Source organism: Trichechus manatus, unplaced genomic scaffold (assembly GCF_000243295.1).
Source record: "Trichechus manatus latirostris isolate Lorelei unplaced genomic scaffold, TriManLat1.0 scaffold00070, whole genome shotgun sequence".
Classification (NCBI taxonomy): Eukaryota; Metazoa; Chordata; class Mammalia; order Sirenia; family Trichechidae; genus Trichechus; species Trichechus manatus.
Genome location: NW_004444006.1, coordinates 7,252,454 through 7,271,381, shown reverse-complemented (window position 1 = coordinate 7,271,381; position 18,928 = coordinate 7,252,454). Strand labels below are relative to the sequence as shown.

Here is an 18,928-nt window from a genome sequence, read left to right as displayed (position 1 = left end):
CGGAATAATCTGAGCTTAGTCTTATTGTTTCTCCTCTGTATGTGACTTCTTGTTTTTCACAAGCTGCTCTCAGGATTCTTTGTTTGTCTTTGGTTTTGGTGAGTGTGATTATGATATGCCTTGGTGATTTTCTTTTGGGGTCTCTCCTATATGGGGTTCTTTGAGCTTCTTGGATGGCCAGCTTTCATCTTTCATGATATTGGGGAAGTTTTCTGTCAGTAGTTCTTCAATGATCCTTTCTGTGTTTTCTGTTTTCTCCCTGTTCTGGAATTCCAGTCACTCACGATTTTTGCTTTTGATTGTATCCCACGTAACTCTCAGGGTCTCTTCATTTTTCTTTGTTCTTTTTTCTGAGTTTTACTCAAACAGAGTTGTATCCAGGTGTTTGTCTTCAGTTCCACTGATCCTGTTTTCCACTGTTTCAAATCTGCTTCTCAGCCCTTCTATGACAGCGTCCATTTTGGAATCTTGTTTATCTTTTGGATTTCTAATTGTTGTCTTTGTATAATTTCTAGTTGTGAATTTATTTTGGCATTTTGTTCCTGCGTGATTTTGCTGAATTCTTCCAATTTTTTGTTTGTATTTTCCATGAATTTGTCTATTTTTTCCTCATGTTTGTCAGCTTTTTGCCTGAGCTCTTGGAGAATTCTGAGTATTAGAGATCTGAATTCCCTATCAGGTAGTTCTAGTGCATTTTCTTCCACTGGAGTGTCATCTGGTGTTTTATTTTGGACTCCTACTGGAACCATCCTGTCCTGTTTTTGTAAATGTTTTGATATTGTCTGCTGTCTTTGGGGCATTCAGTAGTTATTTTTCTCGTTTACTGATTGTAGATTTGTGTGTTTCTTCCCTTTTTTTCTAAATTTTACTATGTCTGAGCAGGTGGACTGTGTGTTCTTTGTTGCTTGCTCATCTGTGGGCACAATACTTTTCGCCTCCTTCTTCAACTGGCACGGTCAGTCACTCAGATATGGTACGGCAGGGCAGGTCTAGCTGAAGAGGAGTTACTGGGATGGGTTGTTTGTGGCACTTACTACAGCCACCAGGGCGGGTCAGTAATCAGTGCAGGGCATGTTCCAGTAGGCTGTGCCCGTGCTGCTTGGTGGTGTGATGTCAAGCGCACAGTGCACATAGGCAGCATGCAGCGCGGAGATTGTTATGTGTGGAGCTAAGATGGATATGGGAGAGAGGAGAGAGGATCAAGAGCCAAAAACATACAAAAAAAAAAAAAAGTGCTAGGGGAGCTTGCTGTTGTAGTGGAGAGATGAGAGACTATGAAATGGAGAAAAACAGACAGGGGAAGTGGAAGAAAAGAGAAGAATGAATAAATAAAAATCGGAAAGATTACAGAACTGCAAATTTCCCAGGGATCGCACTGGTGCAGCTATGAGGTCTGGGGAAGTCGCTCTCAGGTGTTGCAGTACAGCCTGGCTAGAAGGCTTAGAGGTATACAATGCCAGGTATTCAGGGAACAGAATGAGAAGGAAGATACAGAAAGACGAAAAACTGAACAATGAAGAAAGACGAAAAGGGAAGAAGAGGGAAAAGAAAACAAAAGAAATTGAAAAAAAAAGAACCATAAAGGCCCCCCAAAAAACAGAAAAAAAAAACAACGAAAAATGAAATCTCATCAGGGATCCCTCTGCACGTCTGTGCAAGCCGAGGGGGAGGTCTCCTTGCCACACAGCACTGCCTGGCCAGAAGGGGCTCCCAACTCAAGAAAAGGAAAAGAAAACAAACAATTCAAAACATGCAAATGAACAAAAGCCCCAGGATTCCACCAGCACGGCAGCCCAGACCGGGATGCAGCTCCACACTCGATCGGAGCTCCACAGCCCCTCAGGAAGAAGCAAAGATGGTGCATGGAGCCTGGTATTTGAGCGAAAGGAGGGGGAGGTGGTGAGAGGTAAGGAAGAAATCAAAAGAAGCAGGAAAAAAAGCAACACTAGCAGCCAACAAATGGCACTCAGAGACCTAGCTAGTGCGGGGTGGTGGAATCCAAGCAGCCGGAGTTTCTCAGACAAGAGACTGTGTCCACAGGAAGCAGAGGGGCCTGAGTGTGGGTGAAGAAGGGTAGGGAGAGGGAAAGCGTATATCACAAATTACCAGAGCTCTGCAGCCCCTCAGGAAGAAGCAATGATGGCCTACGGAGCCAGGTATTTGAGCGAAAGGAGGGGGAGGTGGTGAGAGGTAAGGAAGAAATCAAAAGAAGCGGAAAAAAGCAACACCAGCAGCCAACAAATGGCACTCAGAGAGCCGGCCTGTTCGGGTGTGTGGAATTCAAGCAGCCGATATTTCCTGGTCAAGAGATTGTGGCCATGGGAGGCACAGGAGCCCTAGTCAGGGTGAAGAAGTGTGGGGGGTGGGAAAGCGTGTATCGCAAATTACCGGTTGTTTTGTCTCCTGCTGGACACTCCGTGAGGCTGCTTTCTCGTACCCCCTGTTTGCTGGTCTCCGATAGGAGTCCAAGATGGCGGATCCGCGCTGCGTTAGCTGGTAGGGGACCTCTGCATGAATCTCTCCTTGCTCTCCGTTCTCTGTCAGTTTTCTCACTCCATTTGGTGCTTGGCTGAGTTCTTTATCTCTTCATTTGATGTTTTAGGGTTTCAGGATTGTTGTAGTCTCTGTTCGGCTTAGTTTTTTGGATCTTTGCTGTGGAGGGTTGGCGTGGTGCTTCTGCCTAGAGCGCCATTTTGCCTCTTCCTCCATTTTTAAAAAAAAGTTTTTCCTTCAATTTTTTAAAAATAATATTTTACTTTGTTTTTGTTGAAAGTTTTCACAGCCCTCCTTTTTTTATTTGTTGAAGAAACCAGGTTGTTTGTCCTATAGAGTTTTCTAAATTTTGGATTTTGATGATTGCATTCTCATCGTGTCCTTCACATAGTCCTCTGTGCCTTGTTTTTCCTTTGAACTAGTAGTTAGCTCTAGAGGCTTTTTCTGATTCAGGTTCAGTTTTTGTCAGGAATTCATTGGCAGTGTCATGTACTTCCATTGGGCAGCGCTAATGTCGGCTGGTTTCTTTTTTTGTTGTGTTAGTACCTTTTGATGATTATTATCCTAAGATCCATTATTTCTGTAAGGATTTGCATATTCTAATTCTGTCATTCCTTCTTTATTAATTATAATAGAGAGAAAATTCCCCCCATGAAAGACAGATTAAATGCTCCATTCTTTCCCTTTATTTAGCAGTTTTGAGAATAACAAGTTGGTTCCATAACATCCTTAAAAGCTGTCCAACTAGTTTTTTTTTAAGTATCTTTATGAACTCATGGATTTTAACATATTTAATTAGTTTTAATCCATTGTAGTTATTAGTCTTACTGATGAAGAGTGTTCCATCTTTGGCCATTTTACCTTATGTGGTACAGTCATATACCTTATATTCAACCAGCCCCCATTGATGGACATTTGGGTGCTGCAATGAATAGACTTGTGCATATGTCTTCATATTTGAAGCTATTACTTGTAACCATTTATGTTTTTACTTCTCATGGTTACCTCTATGTGTCTTAGTCATATGCTTGTACCACTAATTCCTGAGTAATCAGCTTTATAGATGATCTGTTTTTTTCCTGCAATGATAGATGATGATTTCCCCCACTTATACTACCTCTCTCTGCAACCTTTCCCAGTTTTTGTTAGTAACATTATACTATGCATAATTTGTGTGATGCTACCTTTTAAACTTTAAATAATATATTTAAACTTTTATTTATTTTTCTATTAACTTTGAGATTATATCCTTACTTTCCACTTTGTGAGATGTTAGTACCTTTACCATTCTCTCTACGTCTTCGCCCCTTTAGCCTTCCAGCTTCTGCCACCTCTAACCTTTGCATTTTGGGCTTGTTGATTCCAAAGGTTGGGTCCAAAAAATGAAAACTAAAAGATGCATTTTCATGATTCTAACTATTATTTGACTCTGTGGATAATAATTTTATTTCTCTTCATGTTTCCATCTTCTAGGTCTCTTAATTATATTCCCTCGGGTATTCTTCTATTTGTTGAGTGTGATATCCTTTCATGGTATTAGTTTCCCTCAAAGGTTTGGTGGTTCTTGCTCATATTTGATTTGAGATTTCTTGATGGTCTTCGGTGAATGCTGTGTCACACTGTTTACTATAGCCTGAATCCAGAGACTGATGGAGAGGAAGGACAGGATGTTTTGCATTTGACCTATGTTGTCAGCCACGTGGAACTCGACTAGTTCTCTCCAGCCCAAGTAATTGTACTTGCTGCTCCTTGCTGGAGATGGGAAAGATACTTTTTGTGGGGTGGCTAATTGCCTGATGCTCCTGTTGTTCACACCCAAGGATGTTTCTACATTTAGCATTAATGTGAGCGTTGGGATGTCAATTTCTGCCTCATCCCATTGGCTGTTTTTCAGAGTTTCTTCATAATTTCAGATTTACTGAAAATGCTCCTTATATTCCAGGAATGTGATTGAATAAAAAAATATGTATGTCTTTTCTCTTCTTTCTAAGGAAGATATATGTTTATGTATCTCTATCCATCTATCAATATTTTCATTCTGTCATTTCTAGGGATTTACGGTAGAAGGAGTAGCTGTACTATGTGCTCAGTCCTCCCTCTTGATTTAATCATTGCTTGTTTCCATAGCATTTGCACATATGACATACCAATTATTTATTTAGATGTTTATCACTTACAATACTTGAGCTTCTTCAGGGTGCACGGCATGTAAAGGACGCTTAGTAAATGTTTGTTGGATTAATAAAAATTTTATTAGATATGGAATAAAAACTAGAACCCAAGTGTGTTGACTTACAGTCTAATGTTTATCATATAATAATTTTCATGAAGTATGTGAAGGCCTAAGTTTTCAGAACTTTCTTTTCCTATCTAAATTATCCCAATGCTTTCTTTTAATATTTCTTCAGAAGATGTGTTTTCAAGTCTATTAATTTTTTTTTTGTTATTGCTCTTAAGACCTCCCCAAAAACCAAACCCATTGCTGTTGAGTCAATTCTGACTCATGGCAACCCTGTAGGACAGAGTAGAACTGCCCCATAGTGTTTTCAAGGAATGGCTGGTGGATTTGAACTGCCAACCTTTTCGTTAGCAGCCGAGCTCTTAACCTCTGCACCTCTAGGGCTCCTTCTTAAGACCATTTGCTCTTAAATTATGGAGTTCAAAACAAAAAACAGTGCACTAATAAATGCTGACTGTTACTTGTTGTTTCCAGTGGGTTATTGTCCTAGTTATCTAGTGCTGCTATACCAGAAATACCACAAGTGGGTGGCTTAACAAACAGAAATTTAATTTCTTACCGTTTAGGAGGCTAGAAGTCTGAATTCAGGGTGCTGGCTCTAGGTAAAGTCTTTCTCTCTCTTGGCTCTGGGGGAAGGTCCTTGTTTCTTTTCAGCTTCTATTTCTTGGTTCTTTGGAAATCTCATGTGGCATGGCATCTATCTTCCCCCATCTCTGTTTTCTTGCTTGGTTGCTTGCTCAATCTGCTCGTCTGTATCTCAGAAGAGATTGTCTTAAGACACATCTTACACCACTAATACTGTCTCATTAACATAACAAAGAAACCCATTCCCAAATGCAATTATAACCATGGGTATAGGGGTTAGGATTTAGTGGTTAGGATTTACAACACATATTTTTTGGGGACACAATTTAATCCATAGCAGTTATACTACTGAATATGGACAGAGGATAAATATTTTCTCCAATACCTGCTCATATAATAAAGAATTAGTTTGGGAGAGGTGTGAATTTTAAATAATTATTTTATAACTTCTCTCTTCTAGATGACTATGAAAACCGGAAAAGTGTGGGTGAATGTAGGAAATGCTATGATGGCTGATAAATTTTTTCAAGCTGCCATGGCTGTAAGTTTTTTGATTTTTAGCTGTAGTAATTATTAGTGACATCTGTGGTTATTCTCATCATTATATTGTATTGTGGTTTTATTTTCCAGAGTCTGGAGCAATTATATGTCAAATTAACGCAAAGGAGCTTTACTGAGACGCAGTTGACCATGCAGAAGATTGCTGTGGAGAGGGACGTCTTCAAAGTGCTTTCTTATCAGGCTGAATCAGTACGTATCGTAGTCAACAGGACCTTGCAGTGGACCATTTTGTATATGTAATGTACATAAATGCAAAAGTGATGAGATGTAATATATCCGAAGAAAGTCAGGTTTCACTGGCCTTATACCCCCCCACCCCCACTGCTGTCGAGTCGATTCCAACTCACTGTTGACCCCATAGGGTTTCCAAGGCTGTGAATCTCTATGGAAGCAGACTGCTATATCTTTCTCCCACGGAGCCACTGGTGGTCTTGAACTGTCTACCTTTCGGTTAGCAGTCGATCGCTTTAATGATTGCACCACTGCGGCTCCTTCATTGGCCTTATAGGAAATTATATTTGACCTTTTTATCTCTGTCTTGTATGTGGAGGTGATATTTCTAATAGTGATTGGCATCTGTGTGAGAGTGGGTGAGGTTGAAAGACTGATACATAGCTAAACATCATTTTCAACCACTGCATGTAATGTCTGTCACTTGATTTATGGCAGCAACTTGTACTTGAATGACCTGTCTCTGTGTCTTTCTCTTATATTCACAGTCTGCTTAAAATATTTGCCTAAAAAGAACCTTCTCATTTGCAATTGTTCTGGGTTGTTTGCTGATATTTTCTAGAAATCTGCTGCTATCACACAGTGTACAAAGTTGTGCTTCACCTCACATTGGCTTCTGGGTTTCCTCCTTTCTGTCACCATGCAGTTAAGTGTACATTTTCAGTTGATAAAATGTAAGCTGTGATGAGTTTGTTCTCTGTTATTATATAATTCTAGAAATAAAAGAGACTTTAGGTGTCAACGAGGGTAGTCCCCCTATTTTTATCTTATTTTATTTTTTAAATATAATTTGTTTTTATTGTGGTAAAATATATATAAGAAAACATTTGCCATTTTAACCATTTTTTAATTGAAATTTAGATGAAAGTTTACAGAACAAACTAGCCTCTCATTAAACAGTTAGCACATACATTGTTCTATGACATTAGTTGACAACTCCATGGCATGTCAGTACTCTCCCTTCTCGGCCTTGGGTTCCCTATTACCAGCTTTCCTGTCCCCTCCTACCTTCTAGTTCTTGCCCCTGGGCTGGTGTGTCCCTTTAGTCTTGTTTTGTCCTATGGGTCTGTCCAATCTTTGACCAAAAGGTGAACCTCCAGAGTGACTCCATTACTGGGCTAAAAGGCTGTCCAGGGTCCATACTCTTAGGATTTCTCCAGTCTCTGTCAGCCCAGTAAGTCTGGTCTTTTTTTTTTTTTTTTAGTTAGAATTTTGTTCCACATTTTTTTCCAGCTCTGTCCGGGATCCTCTATTGTGATCTCTGTCAGAGCAGTGAGTGGTGGTAGCCGGGCACCATCTAGTTGTACTGGACTCAGTCTGGTGGAGGCCATAGTAGTTGTGGTCTGTTAGTCCTTTGGACTAATCTTTCCCTTGTTTCTTTAGTTTTCTTCATTTTCCCGTGCTCCTGAAGGGATGAGACCAGTGGAGTATCTTAGATGGCCACTCACAGGCTTTTAAATACCCCAGATGCTACTCACCAAAGTAGAATGTAGAACATTTTCTTTATAAACTATGTTATGCCAATTGATCTAGGTGTTCCCTGAGACCATGGTCTCCACAGCCCTCAGCCCACTACTTCTGTCCCTGCGGGAGTTTGGATTTGTCTATGGAGCTTCCATGACCTTGCCCTGAACAAGTTGTGCTGGCTTCCACAGTATTGTGTACTGTCTTGTCCTTCACCAAAATTACCAGTTATCTATAGTCTATTTAGCGTTTTTCCACCCCCACCCCTCCCTTCCCTCATAACCATCAAAGATTGTTTCTTTTTGTGTGTAAACCTTTTCATGAGTTTTTATAGTAGTTGTCTCATACTATATTTGTCCTTTTGTGATTGACTTAATTCACTCAGCATAATGCCTTCCAGATTCATCCATGTTGTGAGATGCTTCGCAGATTCATCATTGTTCTTTATCATTACATAGTATTCCATTGTGTGTGTGTACCATAGTTTGTTTATCCATTCATCTGTTGATGGGCATCTAGATTGTTTCCATCTTTTTGCTGTTGTGAACAATGCTGCAGTGAAGATGGGTATACATATGTCTATTCGTGTGACGGCTCTTACTTCTCTAGGATATATTCCTAGGAGTGGGATTGCTGGAACGTATGGTATTTTATTTGTAGCTTTCTAAGGAAGCGCCATACCGTTTTCCAAAATGGTTGTACCATTTTGCATTCCCAGCAGCAGTGCATAAGAGTTACAATCTCCCCGCAGCGTCTCCAACATTTGTTATTTTCTGTTTTTTTTTTTTTTTTATTCTTGCCAGTAATGCTGGGGCAAGATGGAATCTCATTGTGGTTTTGATTTGCATTTCTCTAATGGCAAGTGATCTTGAGCATTTCCTCATGTGTCTGTTAGCCACTTGAATGTCTTCTTTGGTGAAGTGTCTGTTCATTTCCTTTGCCAACTGTTTAGTTGGATTATTTGTCTTTTTGTTGTAGAAGTGTTGGATTTTCCTGTATATTGTAAAGATTAGACCTTTGTCGGATTTGTCAGAGCCAAAAATTTTTTTGCAGTCTGTAGGTTCTCTTTTGGTGAAGTCTTTTGATGAGCACAAGTGTTTAATTTTTAGAAGATCCCAGTTATCTAGCTTATCTTCTGGAGTTTTATATTGTTAGGTATGGTTTGTATCCTGTTAATGCTGTGTATTAGGGTCTCTAGCTTTGTTATATATAACACAACATTTGCCATTTTAACCATTTTTAAGTGACCAATTAGTGGCATTAATTACATTCACAATGTTGTGCAACCATCACAACTATCAATTTCTAAAACTTTCTCATCACCCCAAATAGAAACTCTGTACCCATTAAGAAATAACTCTCCATTCTTTCCTCCCTCCAGACCATGGTAACCTCTACTCTATTTTGTCTCTATCAATTTGTCTATTGTAGATATTTCATGTAAGTGGAATCATACAATGTTTGTCCTTTTTTTGTCTGACTTATTTTACTTAGCACAATGTTTTCAAGGTTCATCCATGTTGTACCATGTATCAGAATTTCATTTCTCTTTACGGCTAAATAATGTTGCATTCTATGCATATATGACATCTTATTTATCCATTCATCATTTGATGGACACTTGGGTTGTTTTTATCTTTTGAGTATTGTGAATAATGCGTCAATAAACATTGGCAGGCAAATATCTGTCTGAGCCCCTGTTTTTGATTCTTTTGGGTATATACCTTGGAGTGGAATTGGTAGGTCATATGATAATTCTATATTTAACTTTTTGAGAAACCACCAAACTGTTTTCCATAGTGGCTGCACCATTTTACATTCCCACCAGCAATGGACAAGGGTTGCAGTTTCTCCACATTGTCTTCACCACTTATTTTCTGTGTTTTTTTATTTTATTTTTGTAATAGCCATCCTTGTAGATGTGAAGTGATATCTCATTGTGGTTTTTTTTTTTTTAGTTTTTTTATTGTACTTTAGTTGAAAGTTTACAGCTCAAATTAGTTTCTCATTCAAAAATTTATACACAAATTGTTTTGTGACAATGGTTGCCATCCCCGGATTATGTCAGCACTCTCCCTCTTTTCCTTTCCACCTCGGGTTCCCCATTCCATTCGTCCAGTTTTCCTGTCCTTTCCTGCCTTCTCGTCTTTGCTTTGGGGCAGATGTTGCCCATTTGGTCTCATATATTTGATTGAACTAAGAAGCACATTCCTCATGTGTGTTATTGTTTCTTTTATAGGCCTGTCTAATCTTTGGCTGAAAGGTGGATTTCAGGAGTGGCTTCAGTTCTGAGTTTGCAGAGTGTCCGGGGGCATAGTTTCAGGGGTTCCTCCAGTCTCTATCAGACCACTAAGTCTGGTCTTTTTTTTGTGTGAATTTGAATTTTGTTCTACATTTTTCTCCCTCTCTGTCCAGGACCCTCTGTTGTGATCTCTGTCAGAGTGACTGGTAGTGGTAGCTGGGCACCATATAGTTCTTCTGGGCTCAGGCTAGTGGAAGCTGTGGTTCATGTGGTCCATTAGTCTTTTGGACTAATATTTTCCTTGTGTCTTTGGTTTTCTTCATTCTCCTTTGCTCCAGATGGAATGGAACCAGTAGATGTATCTTAGATGGCCACTCGCAAGCTTTTAAGACCCCAGATGCTCCTCACCAAAGTAGGATGATAGAACATTTTCTTTATGAACTATGTTATGCCAATTGACTTAGATGTCCCCCAAGACCATGGTCCCCAGCCCTCAGCCCCAGTAACTCAGTCCCTCAAGGTGTTTGGATGTGTCTATCTCATTGTAGTTTTGATTTGCATTTCCCTAATGACTAATGATGTTGAGCATCTTTTCATGTCCTTTTGGACATTTACATATATTCTTTGGAGAAATGTCTATTTAAGTCATTTGCCCATTTTTAAAAACTGGGTTGTTTGTCTTTTTGTTGTTGAGTTATATGAGTTTTTAAAAATATATATTCTGGATACTAAACCCTTATCAAATATATGATTTGCAAATATTTTCTCCCATTTTGTAGGTTGTCGTTTCACTGTCTTGATAATATACTTCAATGCACAAATGTTTTTAACTTTGATAAAGGTCGATTTATCTATTTTTTCTTTTGTTACGCATGATTTTGGTATAATATCTAAGAATCAATTGTGCAATACAAAGTCCTGAAAATTTACTTCAATGTTCTCTTCTAAGATTTTTATGGTTTTTGCTCTTATATTTAGGTCAGTGATCCATTTTGAGTTAATTTTTGTGTGGTGTGAGGTTGAGGTCCAATTTCATTCTTTCACATGTGATTATCCAGTTGTCCCAGTACCAGTTATTGAACAGACTGTTCTTTTCCCATTGAATTGTCTTAACACCCTTGTCTAAAATCAGTTTATCATTAATGTAAGAATTTGTTTCTGGATTCTCAGTTTAGTTCCATTGGTCTATATGTCTATCCTTATGTTGGCACCACACTGTTTTGATTACTGTTGCTTTGTATTAAGTTTTGAAATTTAAGAAGTGAGTCCTTCAACTTTGTTCTTCTTTTTCAGGATTGTTTTGATTATTCTGAGTCCCTTGAATTTCTATATGAAATTTTCATCTGGAAATTTATTAGAAATGCAAATTCTTGGATGCCACCCCAGACCCTATCAATCAGAAATTCTGAGGGTAGGGCCCAGTAATCTGTGTTTTAACAAGACTTCCAGATGATTCTGTTGCATACTAAAGTTTGAGAACCATCGACATAGCAATTGTCAGGATGTTTGACAATGGAAAGAAAAAAAAAGATTGTAGCTCCTGAGAGTAGCATGATCAAAGGAAGAGTATAAAATATAGTACATATGAACATACTGTAAGTAGAATATAAAAAGGCAGGAGAAAAGATAAGAGGAGTTGGATAAAGAAGAGGTGGGTAATTGATGGGACACAGACTAGAAGGAGATGGAAATGAATCTGATCAAATGCATAGGTAGAGGGATAAACATTTATTTAGTGCTTCCTGTATGAGTCAATATTTTGTGCACTAGAGATAAAAAAATAAGTAACATTAGTATGTGCTACCTCTCTTATAGGAGCTTAAGGTAAGCTTTATGGGAGATACAGGTGTGTAAACAGATACATTACAACAGAGTAATCCCTTTAAAAGAAATATAATAAATGTAGTTACACAGTAAAACAAAGGATGAGCAACAAACTATATTGTGAAATTTAAGAACACTGAAATTTTCTGGGTAGAAAAGGGACATAAGATAAAGATAGACATTTTAAATTGTAGAAGAGAATTAGATGTTGAATAAGGAAGCGTATGTCTCTTTTTTATTAAGGTGAGAGGTGAAGTGATTTTGGGGTGAGGGTCAGTGAGGGGATATGGCATTATATTGGCTTCCTAGGGCTACTGTAACAAAATACCACAAAATGGATGGCTTTAAACAATAGAAGTTTATTGTCTTGTAGTTCTGGGGTCTCAGAGTTCGAGATCAGGGTGTCGACCATGTTGATACCATCTGAAGCTTTGAAGGGGAATCTCTTCCATGCCTCTCTCCTAGCTTTTGGTAGCTCCAGGCATTCCTTGGCTTGCAGCTGTAGTCTCACATGACCTCCTTTCTTTGTCTCTCTCTGTCTGTTCTCCTCTTTTATAAGGGTAGCACTCAGATGGGATTAAGACCCACTCTTCTCTGGTATGACCTCATATTAACTGATAACATCATCAAAGACCCTATTTCCAAACAAGGTCATTTTCACAGATACCAGGGGTTAGGATGTCAGCATATCTTTTTTGAGGGACAGAATTCAATCCATAACAGCATGTTATGGAGGACTTGAAGAATATGAAAAACGGTTTGAACATCTGTGTGGGAAATGTACTAAGGAAATCAACAAGAAAGGAAACTAATTTTTACTGAGCATCTACTATATGCTTGACATGGTGCTAGGAGCTGTAACTTTCTTGATTGCTGAGCTGCAGTCTAGTTGAAGCTAGCATAAATTTGTAGTGGACGTATTCAGTGTGATTTACTGTTTTTGAGTCGTGTGTTGCCATCATCACTTAGCGTATTGAATGATGGTCAGTCCAGCATTTAATTTTTGCATAATTTATTGCTGTTGAGCAGCAGTTCAGATCCAACCTTGGAGCTTTTTTTCTCTTTTCTAAAGAAGGGCAAACCTAAGTTTCTTGATCCATCGGTATAAGTTATAATTATTTGCACGTCTGCTAGAATGTGATTTCTGAGAGGTTTCCTCTCTTCACCAGTAGTGAGTACTACATAAGAGCAAATGATCTCCTTTAAAATGATTCTTGACACTGATGATAGTTTTAACTACCAAAAAATATTCACATTTTTGTATACTGCATTATAGTTTACAAAATGCTTTCACATCTGTGATCTCATTTGATCCTCGTAAGATCAACCCTATGGGTAAAGATGACTATCCCTATTTTACAGCTGAGGAAATTGAGGCTAAGTGAGTTTGTGATTTGCCAAAGTTCACTCAGCAAAGAAGTGAGAATACTGGGGATCCAAAGCTCATATTGTTTTCACTACATCAGTTTAGGCAGTGCATTGTCCCAGACCTAAAGAATCAGAATTTCCAAGTAGTGGGACCTGGGCATGTGCATTTTCAAAAAACTCTACTGATGAGTCTGATGTTCACCAAAGGTTGCTACAGCACTAGATCATGCTGCTTCTTTGAGACTTCTGTTACTTGACTTCCCTATCTTTTGGGTTTGAAATACTGATTTTTGGCCCCAAGAAGATGAATAACTTTTCAAAACTAGCTTGAATTATTAGAACTTTGATTTCTCTGAGATAAAATATGAATAGTGATACACACTTTCTGGTTTCTTTGAATGTTAAAGGCTTATGTTGTTTCATATGTTATAAGAACAGAAAGCATATCCTCTGATATGAGGTTTGTCACTTGGTATTTTTCCTTGAATAATGAATCAATCAGCAAGTATTCATTGAGTACTTACTGTGTCAATGGGCATATTGTTTTGTAATCTCTACAGCTAATTGGGATTTGGTTTAGGTCTTTTGTTTGCAATTTGTTCGTCCCTTTAACAAAATCTAGTATTAAAGCCTTAGAGGAGGGTATCTACTCAGCAAGATGTCAAGCTTAATATTCAGCAGGTCAATGGAAGAGAAAACTACAGAGAGGCTGGCTTCTTATAGTCTTCATCCTTTCTTTTCTCTGCTCAGTCATTTTCTTATCCAACACACAAGAATATTTGACACCTCACAAGGAAGAAAAGAAAATATCAAAAGTAGAGATTTTTTCCTCGAAAGTTCCTTCTTTTTTTGGACGTGTCCATGTTCTTTCTCATTTACTTCTTTTCTTTTTCCTTTCCTTTTCTTACATTTGTTTCCCCGGCTCCTTCTCTCTTCTTTCCTCCCTCTCTCTTTCCCTTCCTTTGTTCCTTATTTCTTTCTATTTTTATTGTGTAAAATGTATACATGTATGTATATATATAATATAAATTTGCCATTTTAATCATTTTTAAGTGTAAAATACAGAGGCATTAATAACATTCACAATATTGTTCAACCATCACTACTACCTATTTCCAAAAAATTTATCACCCCAAACAGAAAATCTATAGCCATTTATTATCTCTTTTTATTGTACATTAGATGAAGGTTTACAGAACAAACTAGCTTCTCATTAAACAATTAGTACACACAATGTTTTGCAACATTATTTGCCAACACCACGACATGTCAACACTCCCCCCTTCTCGACTTTGGGCTCCCTATTACCAGATTTCCTGTCCCCTTCTGCCTTCTCGTCATTGCCCCTGGGCTGGTGTACCCATTTAATCTTGTTTTGTTTTATGGGCCTGTCTAATCTTTGGCTGAAGGGTGAACCTCAGGAGTGACTTCAGTACTGAGCTAAAAGGGTGTCCAGGGGCCATACTCTCTGGGTTTCTTTAAGGTCTTCTTCTTTTTTTTTTTTTTTTTTTTTTTGTGAGTTAGAATGTTCTACATTTTTCTCCAGCTCTGTCCGGGACCGTCTATTATAGTCCCTGTCAGAGCAGTCAGTGGTGGTAGCCGGGCACCATCTAGTTGTGCTGGACTCAGTCTGGTGGAGGCTGTAGTACTTGTGGTCTTTTGGACTAATTAGTCTTTTGGACTAATCTTTCCCTTGTGTCTTTGGTTTTCTTCACTCTCCCTTGCACTAGAGGGTGTGAGACCAGTGGAGTATCTTAGATGGCCGCTCACAAGCTTTTCAGACCCCAGACGCTTCTCACTAAAGTAGGATGTAGAACATTTTGCTTATAAACTATGTTATATGAATCGAGCTAGATGTTCCTGGATACCATGGTCCCCACAGCCCTCAGCCCAGTAATTTGGTCCCTCAGGAAGTTTGGGTGTCTCTATGGAGCCTCCAGGACCTTGCCTTGGACAAGTTGTGCTGGCTTCCCCAGTATTGTGTACTGTCTTACCCTTCGCCAAAGTTACCACTTATGTATTGTCTATTTAGTGTTTTTCCACCCCACCCCTCCCTTCCCTCGCTACACCATTTTTGTGTGTAAACCTTTTCATGAGTTTTTATAGTAGTGATCTCATACAATATTTGTCCTTTTGTGATTGACTTATTTCACTCAGCATTATGCCCTCCAGATTCATCCATGTTGTGAGATGTTTCACAGATTCATCATTGTTCTTTATCATTGCATAGTATTCTATCGTGTGTATGTACCATAGTTTGTTTATCCATTCATCTATTGATGGGCATCTAGGTTGTTTCCATCTTTTTGCTATTGTGAATAATGCCGCAGTGAACATGGGTGTTCATATGTCTATTCATGTGATGGCTATTATTTCTCTAAGATATATTCCTAGGAGTGGAATGGCTGGATCATATGGTATTTCTATTTGTAGCTTTTTAAGGAAGCGCCATATCATTTGGTTGTACCCTTTTACATTCCCACCAGCAGTGTATAAGAGTTCCAATCTCCCTGCAGCCTCTCCAACATTTGTTATTATCTGTTTTTTTGATTCGTGCCAGTAATGCTGGGGTGAGATGGAATCTTATTGTGCTTTCGATTTGTATTTTTCTAATGGCTATTGTTCACGAGCATTTCCTCATGTGTCTGTTAACTTCTTGAATATGTTCTTTGCTGAAGTGTCTGTTCATATCCTTTGCCCATTTTTTAATAGGATTATTTGTCTTTTTGTTGTAGAGGTATTGAATTTTCCCATAGATTTTAGAGATTAGACCTTTGTTGGATTTGTCATAACCAAAAAATTTTTTTTCCCAGTCTGTACGTTCCCTTTTTACTCTTTTGGTGAAGTCTTTTGACGAGCATAAGTGTTTAAGTTTTAGAAGACCCCAGTTATCTAGCTTATCTTCTGAAGTTTGTGTGGTGTTAGTTATGGTTTGTATCCTGTTAATGCCTAGCATTAGGGCCTCTAGCATTGATCCTATTTTTCTTCTATGATCTTTATAGTTTTTGGTTTTATATTTAGGTATTTGATCCATTTAGAATTAGTTTTGTGTATGGTGTGAGGTATGGGTCCTGTTTCATTTTCTTTGCAGATGGACATCCAGATTCGCCAGCACCTTTTGTTAAAAAGACTGTCTTTTCACCATTCGTTGGATTTTGGGCCCTTGTCGAAGATCAGGTGACCATAAGTGGATGGATTTACATCTGGGTTCTTGATTCTATTCCATTGGTCAATGTATCTGTTATTGTACCAGTACCAGGCTGTTATGACTACCATAGTTATATAATAGGTTCTGAGGTCAGCTAATGGAAGTCCTCCTACTTTATTTTTCATCTTCAGTAGTGCTTTACTTATCTGGAGCCTCTTCCCTTTCCATATAAAGTTAATGACTAGTTTTTCCATCTCTTTAAAGAATGCTGTTGCTATTTGGATCCGGATTGCATTGTATTTGTAGATTGCTTTGGGTAGAATTGACATTTTCACACTGTTGAGTCTACCTATCCATGAGCATGGTATGTTTTTCCATTTACACTGATCTCTTTTGGTTTCATGCAGTAGTATTTTGTAGTTTTCTTTGTATGGGTCTTTTACATCCCTGGTTAGACTTTTTTCCCAAGTATTTTATTTTTTTTAGGGGCTGTTATAAATGATATTGTTTTCCTGATTTCCATTTCATCATTCTCTTTACTGGTGTATAGGAATCCAACTGATTTTTTTACGTTTATCTCGTATCCTGCTACTCTGCTGAATCTTTCTATTAGTTTCAGTAGTTTTCTCGTAGAATCTTTTGGGTGTTCTTTGTATGGTATCATATCATCTGCAAATAGGGACAGTTTTACTTCTTCATTACCAATTTGGATGCCCTTTATTTCTTTTTTATTATTGTAGTTTAAGTGAAAGTTTACAATTGAAGTTAGTCTCTCATACAAAAATTTATACATACAGTGTTATATGATCCTAATTGCTCTCCCTATACTGTGACAGCACACTCTTCCTTTCCGCCCCGAATTTCCCGTGTTCATTCAACCAGCTTCTGACCCTCTCTGCCTTCTCATCTCACCTCCAGAAAAGAGCTGCCCATTTAGTCTCATGTATCTACTTGAGCTAAGAAGCACCGTCTTCGCTAGTATCATTTTATGTCCAGTATAATCTTTGTCTGAAGAGTTGGCCTCAGGAATGGTTTTAGTTCTGGATTGATAGGAAGTCTGGGGGCCATGCCTTCTGGGGTTCCTCCAGTCTCAGTCAGACCATTAAGTCTGGTCTTCCTACTAGAATTTGAGTTCTGCACCCCACCTTTCTCCTGCTCCATCTGGGACTCTCTGTTTTGTTCCCTGTCAGGGCTCTCATTGGTGGTAGCTGGGCACCATCTAGTTCTTCCAGTCTCAGGATAATGCAGCCTCTGGTCTGTGTAGCCCTTTCTGTCTCTTGGGCTAATACTTGCCTTGTGTCTTCGGTGTTCTTCATTCTCCTTTACTCCAGGTGGGTTGGAACCAATTGATGCATCTTAGATGGCTGGCCACAAGCTTTTAGTCCCCAGACGCCACTCACCAAAGTAGGATGCAGAATATTTTCTTAATAAACTTTGTTATGCCCTTTGACCCAGATGTCGCCTGAAAGCATGGTCCCCAGACCCCCACCCCTGCTCCTCTATCCCTTGAAGTGTTTGATTGTATTCAGGAAACTTCTTAGCTTTGGTTTAGTCCAGTCGTGCTGAATTCCCCTGTAGTGTGTGCTGTTCTTCCCTCCACCTAAGATAATTCTTGCCTACTATCTAGTTAGTGAATAACCCTCACCCTGCCTCCCCACCCTCATAACCAACAAGGAATGTTTTCTTCTGTGTTTAAACCTTTTCTTGAGTTCTTATAATAGTGGACTTATACAATATTTGTTCTTCTGTAACTGACTAAATTCACTCAGCATAATGTCCTCCAGATTCCTCCATGTTATAAGATGATTCACGGATTCATCGTTGTTCTTTATCATTGTGTAGTATTCCATTGTGTGAATATCCCATAATTTGTTTATCCATTCATCCCTTGATGGGCACCTAGGTTGTTTCCATCTTTTTGCTATTGTGAACAGTGTTGCAATGAACATGGATGTGCATGCATGTATTGGTATGATGGCTCTTTTTTCTCTGGGATATATTCCAAGGAGTGGGATAGCTGGATCATATGGTACTTCTATTTCTAGCTTTTTAAAGAAGCGCCGAGTTAATTTCCAAAGTGGTTGTACCATTTTACATTCCCACCAGCAGTGTATAACTAACTGTTCCAGTGTCTCCACAACCTCTGCAACATTTATTATCTTGTGTTTTTTTGGATTAATGCTAGCCTTGTTGGGGTGAGATGTTATCTCATTGTAGTTTTGATTTGCATTTCTCTAATGGATAATGATAGTGAGCATTTCTTCATGTGTCTCTTAGCTGCCTGAATGTCTTATTTGTCAAAGTAACTGTTCATATCCTTTCCCATTTTTTAATTGAGTTATTTGTATTTTTATTGTTGAGATTTTGCTGTATCTTGTAGATTTTAGAGATTAGACACTAAGGGATTTGTTGTAGCCAAAAATTTTTTCCCAGTCTGTAGATTGTGTTTTACTTTTGGTGAAGTCTTTTGATGAGCATATGTGTTTGATTTTTAGGAGCTCCCGGTTATCTAGTTTCTCTTCTGGTGTTTGTGCATTGTTACCTATGGTTCATATTCTGTTTATGCCATGTATTGGGGCTCCTAGCATTGTCCCTATTTTTTCTTCCATAATTTTTGTAGTTTTAGATTTTATATGTAGGTCTTTGATCCATTTTGAGTTAGTTTTTGTGCATGGTATGAGGTATGGGTCTTATTTCAGTTTTTTGCAGATGGATATCCAGTTATGCCAGCACCATTTGTTAAAGAGACTGTCTTTTCCCCAATTAATGGACT

The 18,928-nt window shown here is 38.5% G+C and overlaps 1 protein-coding gene across 1 annotated transcript in view; it reads left to right on the top strand.

The window, feature by feature from the left end:
* TEX11 (testis expressed 11) overlaps nucleotides 1-18,928 on the top strand; it is a 523,552-nt gene that overhangs the window by 33,465 nt on the left and 471,159 nt on the right. Inside the window, exons 5-6 of the mRNA XM_012556596.2 lie at nucleotides 5,778-5,858; nucleotides 5,948-6,067. Of these exons, the coding sequence (XP_012412050.2) occupies nucleotides 5,778-5,858; nucleotides 5,948-6,067 (201 nt within the window). The remainder of the gene's footprint in view (nucleotides 1-5,777; nucleotides 5,859-5,947; nucleotides 6,068-18,928) is intronic.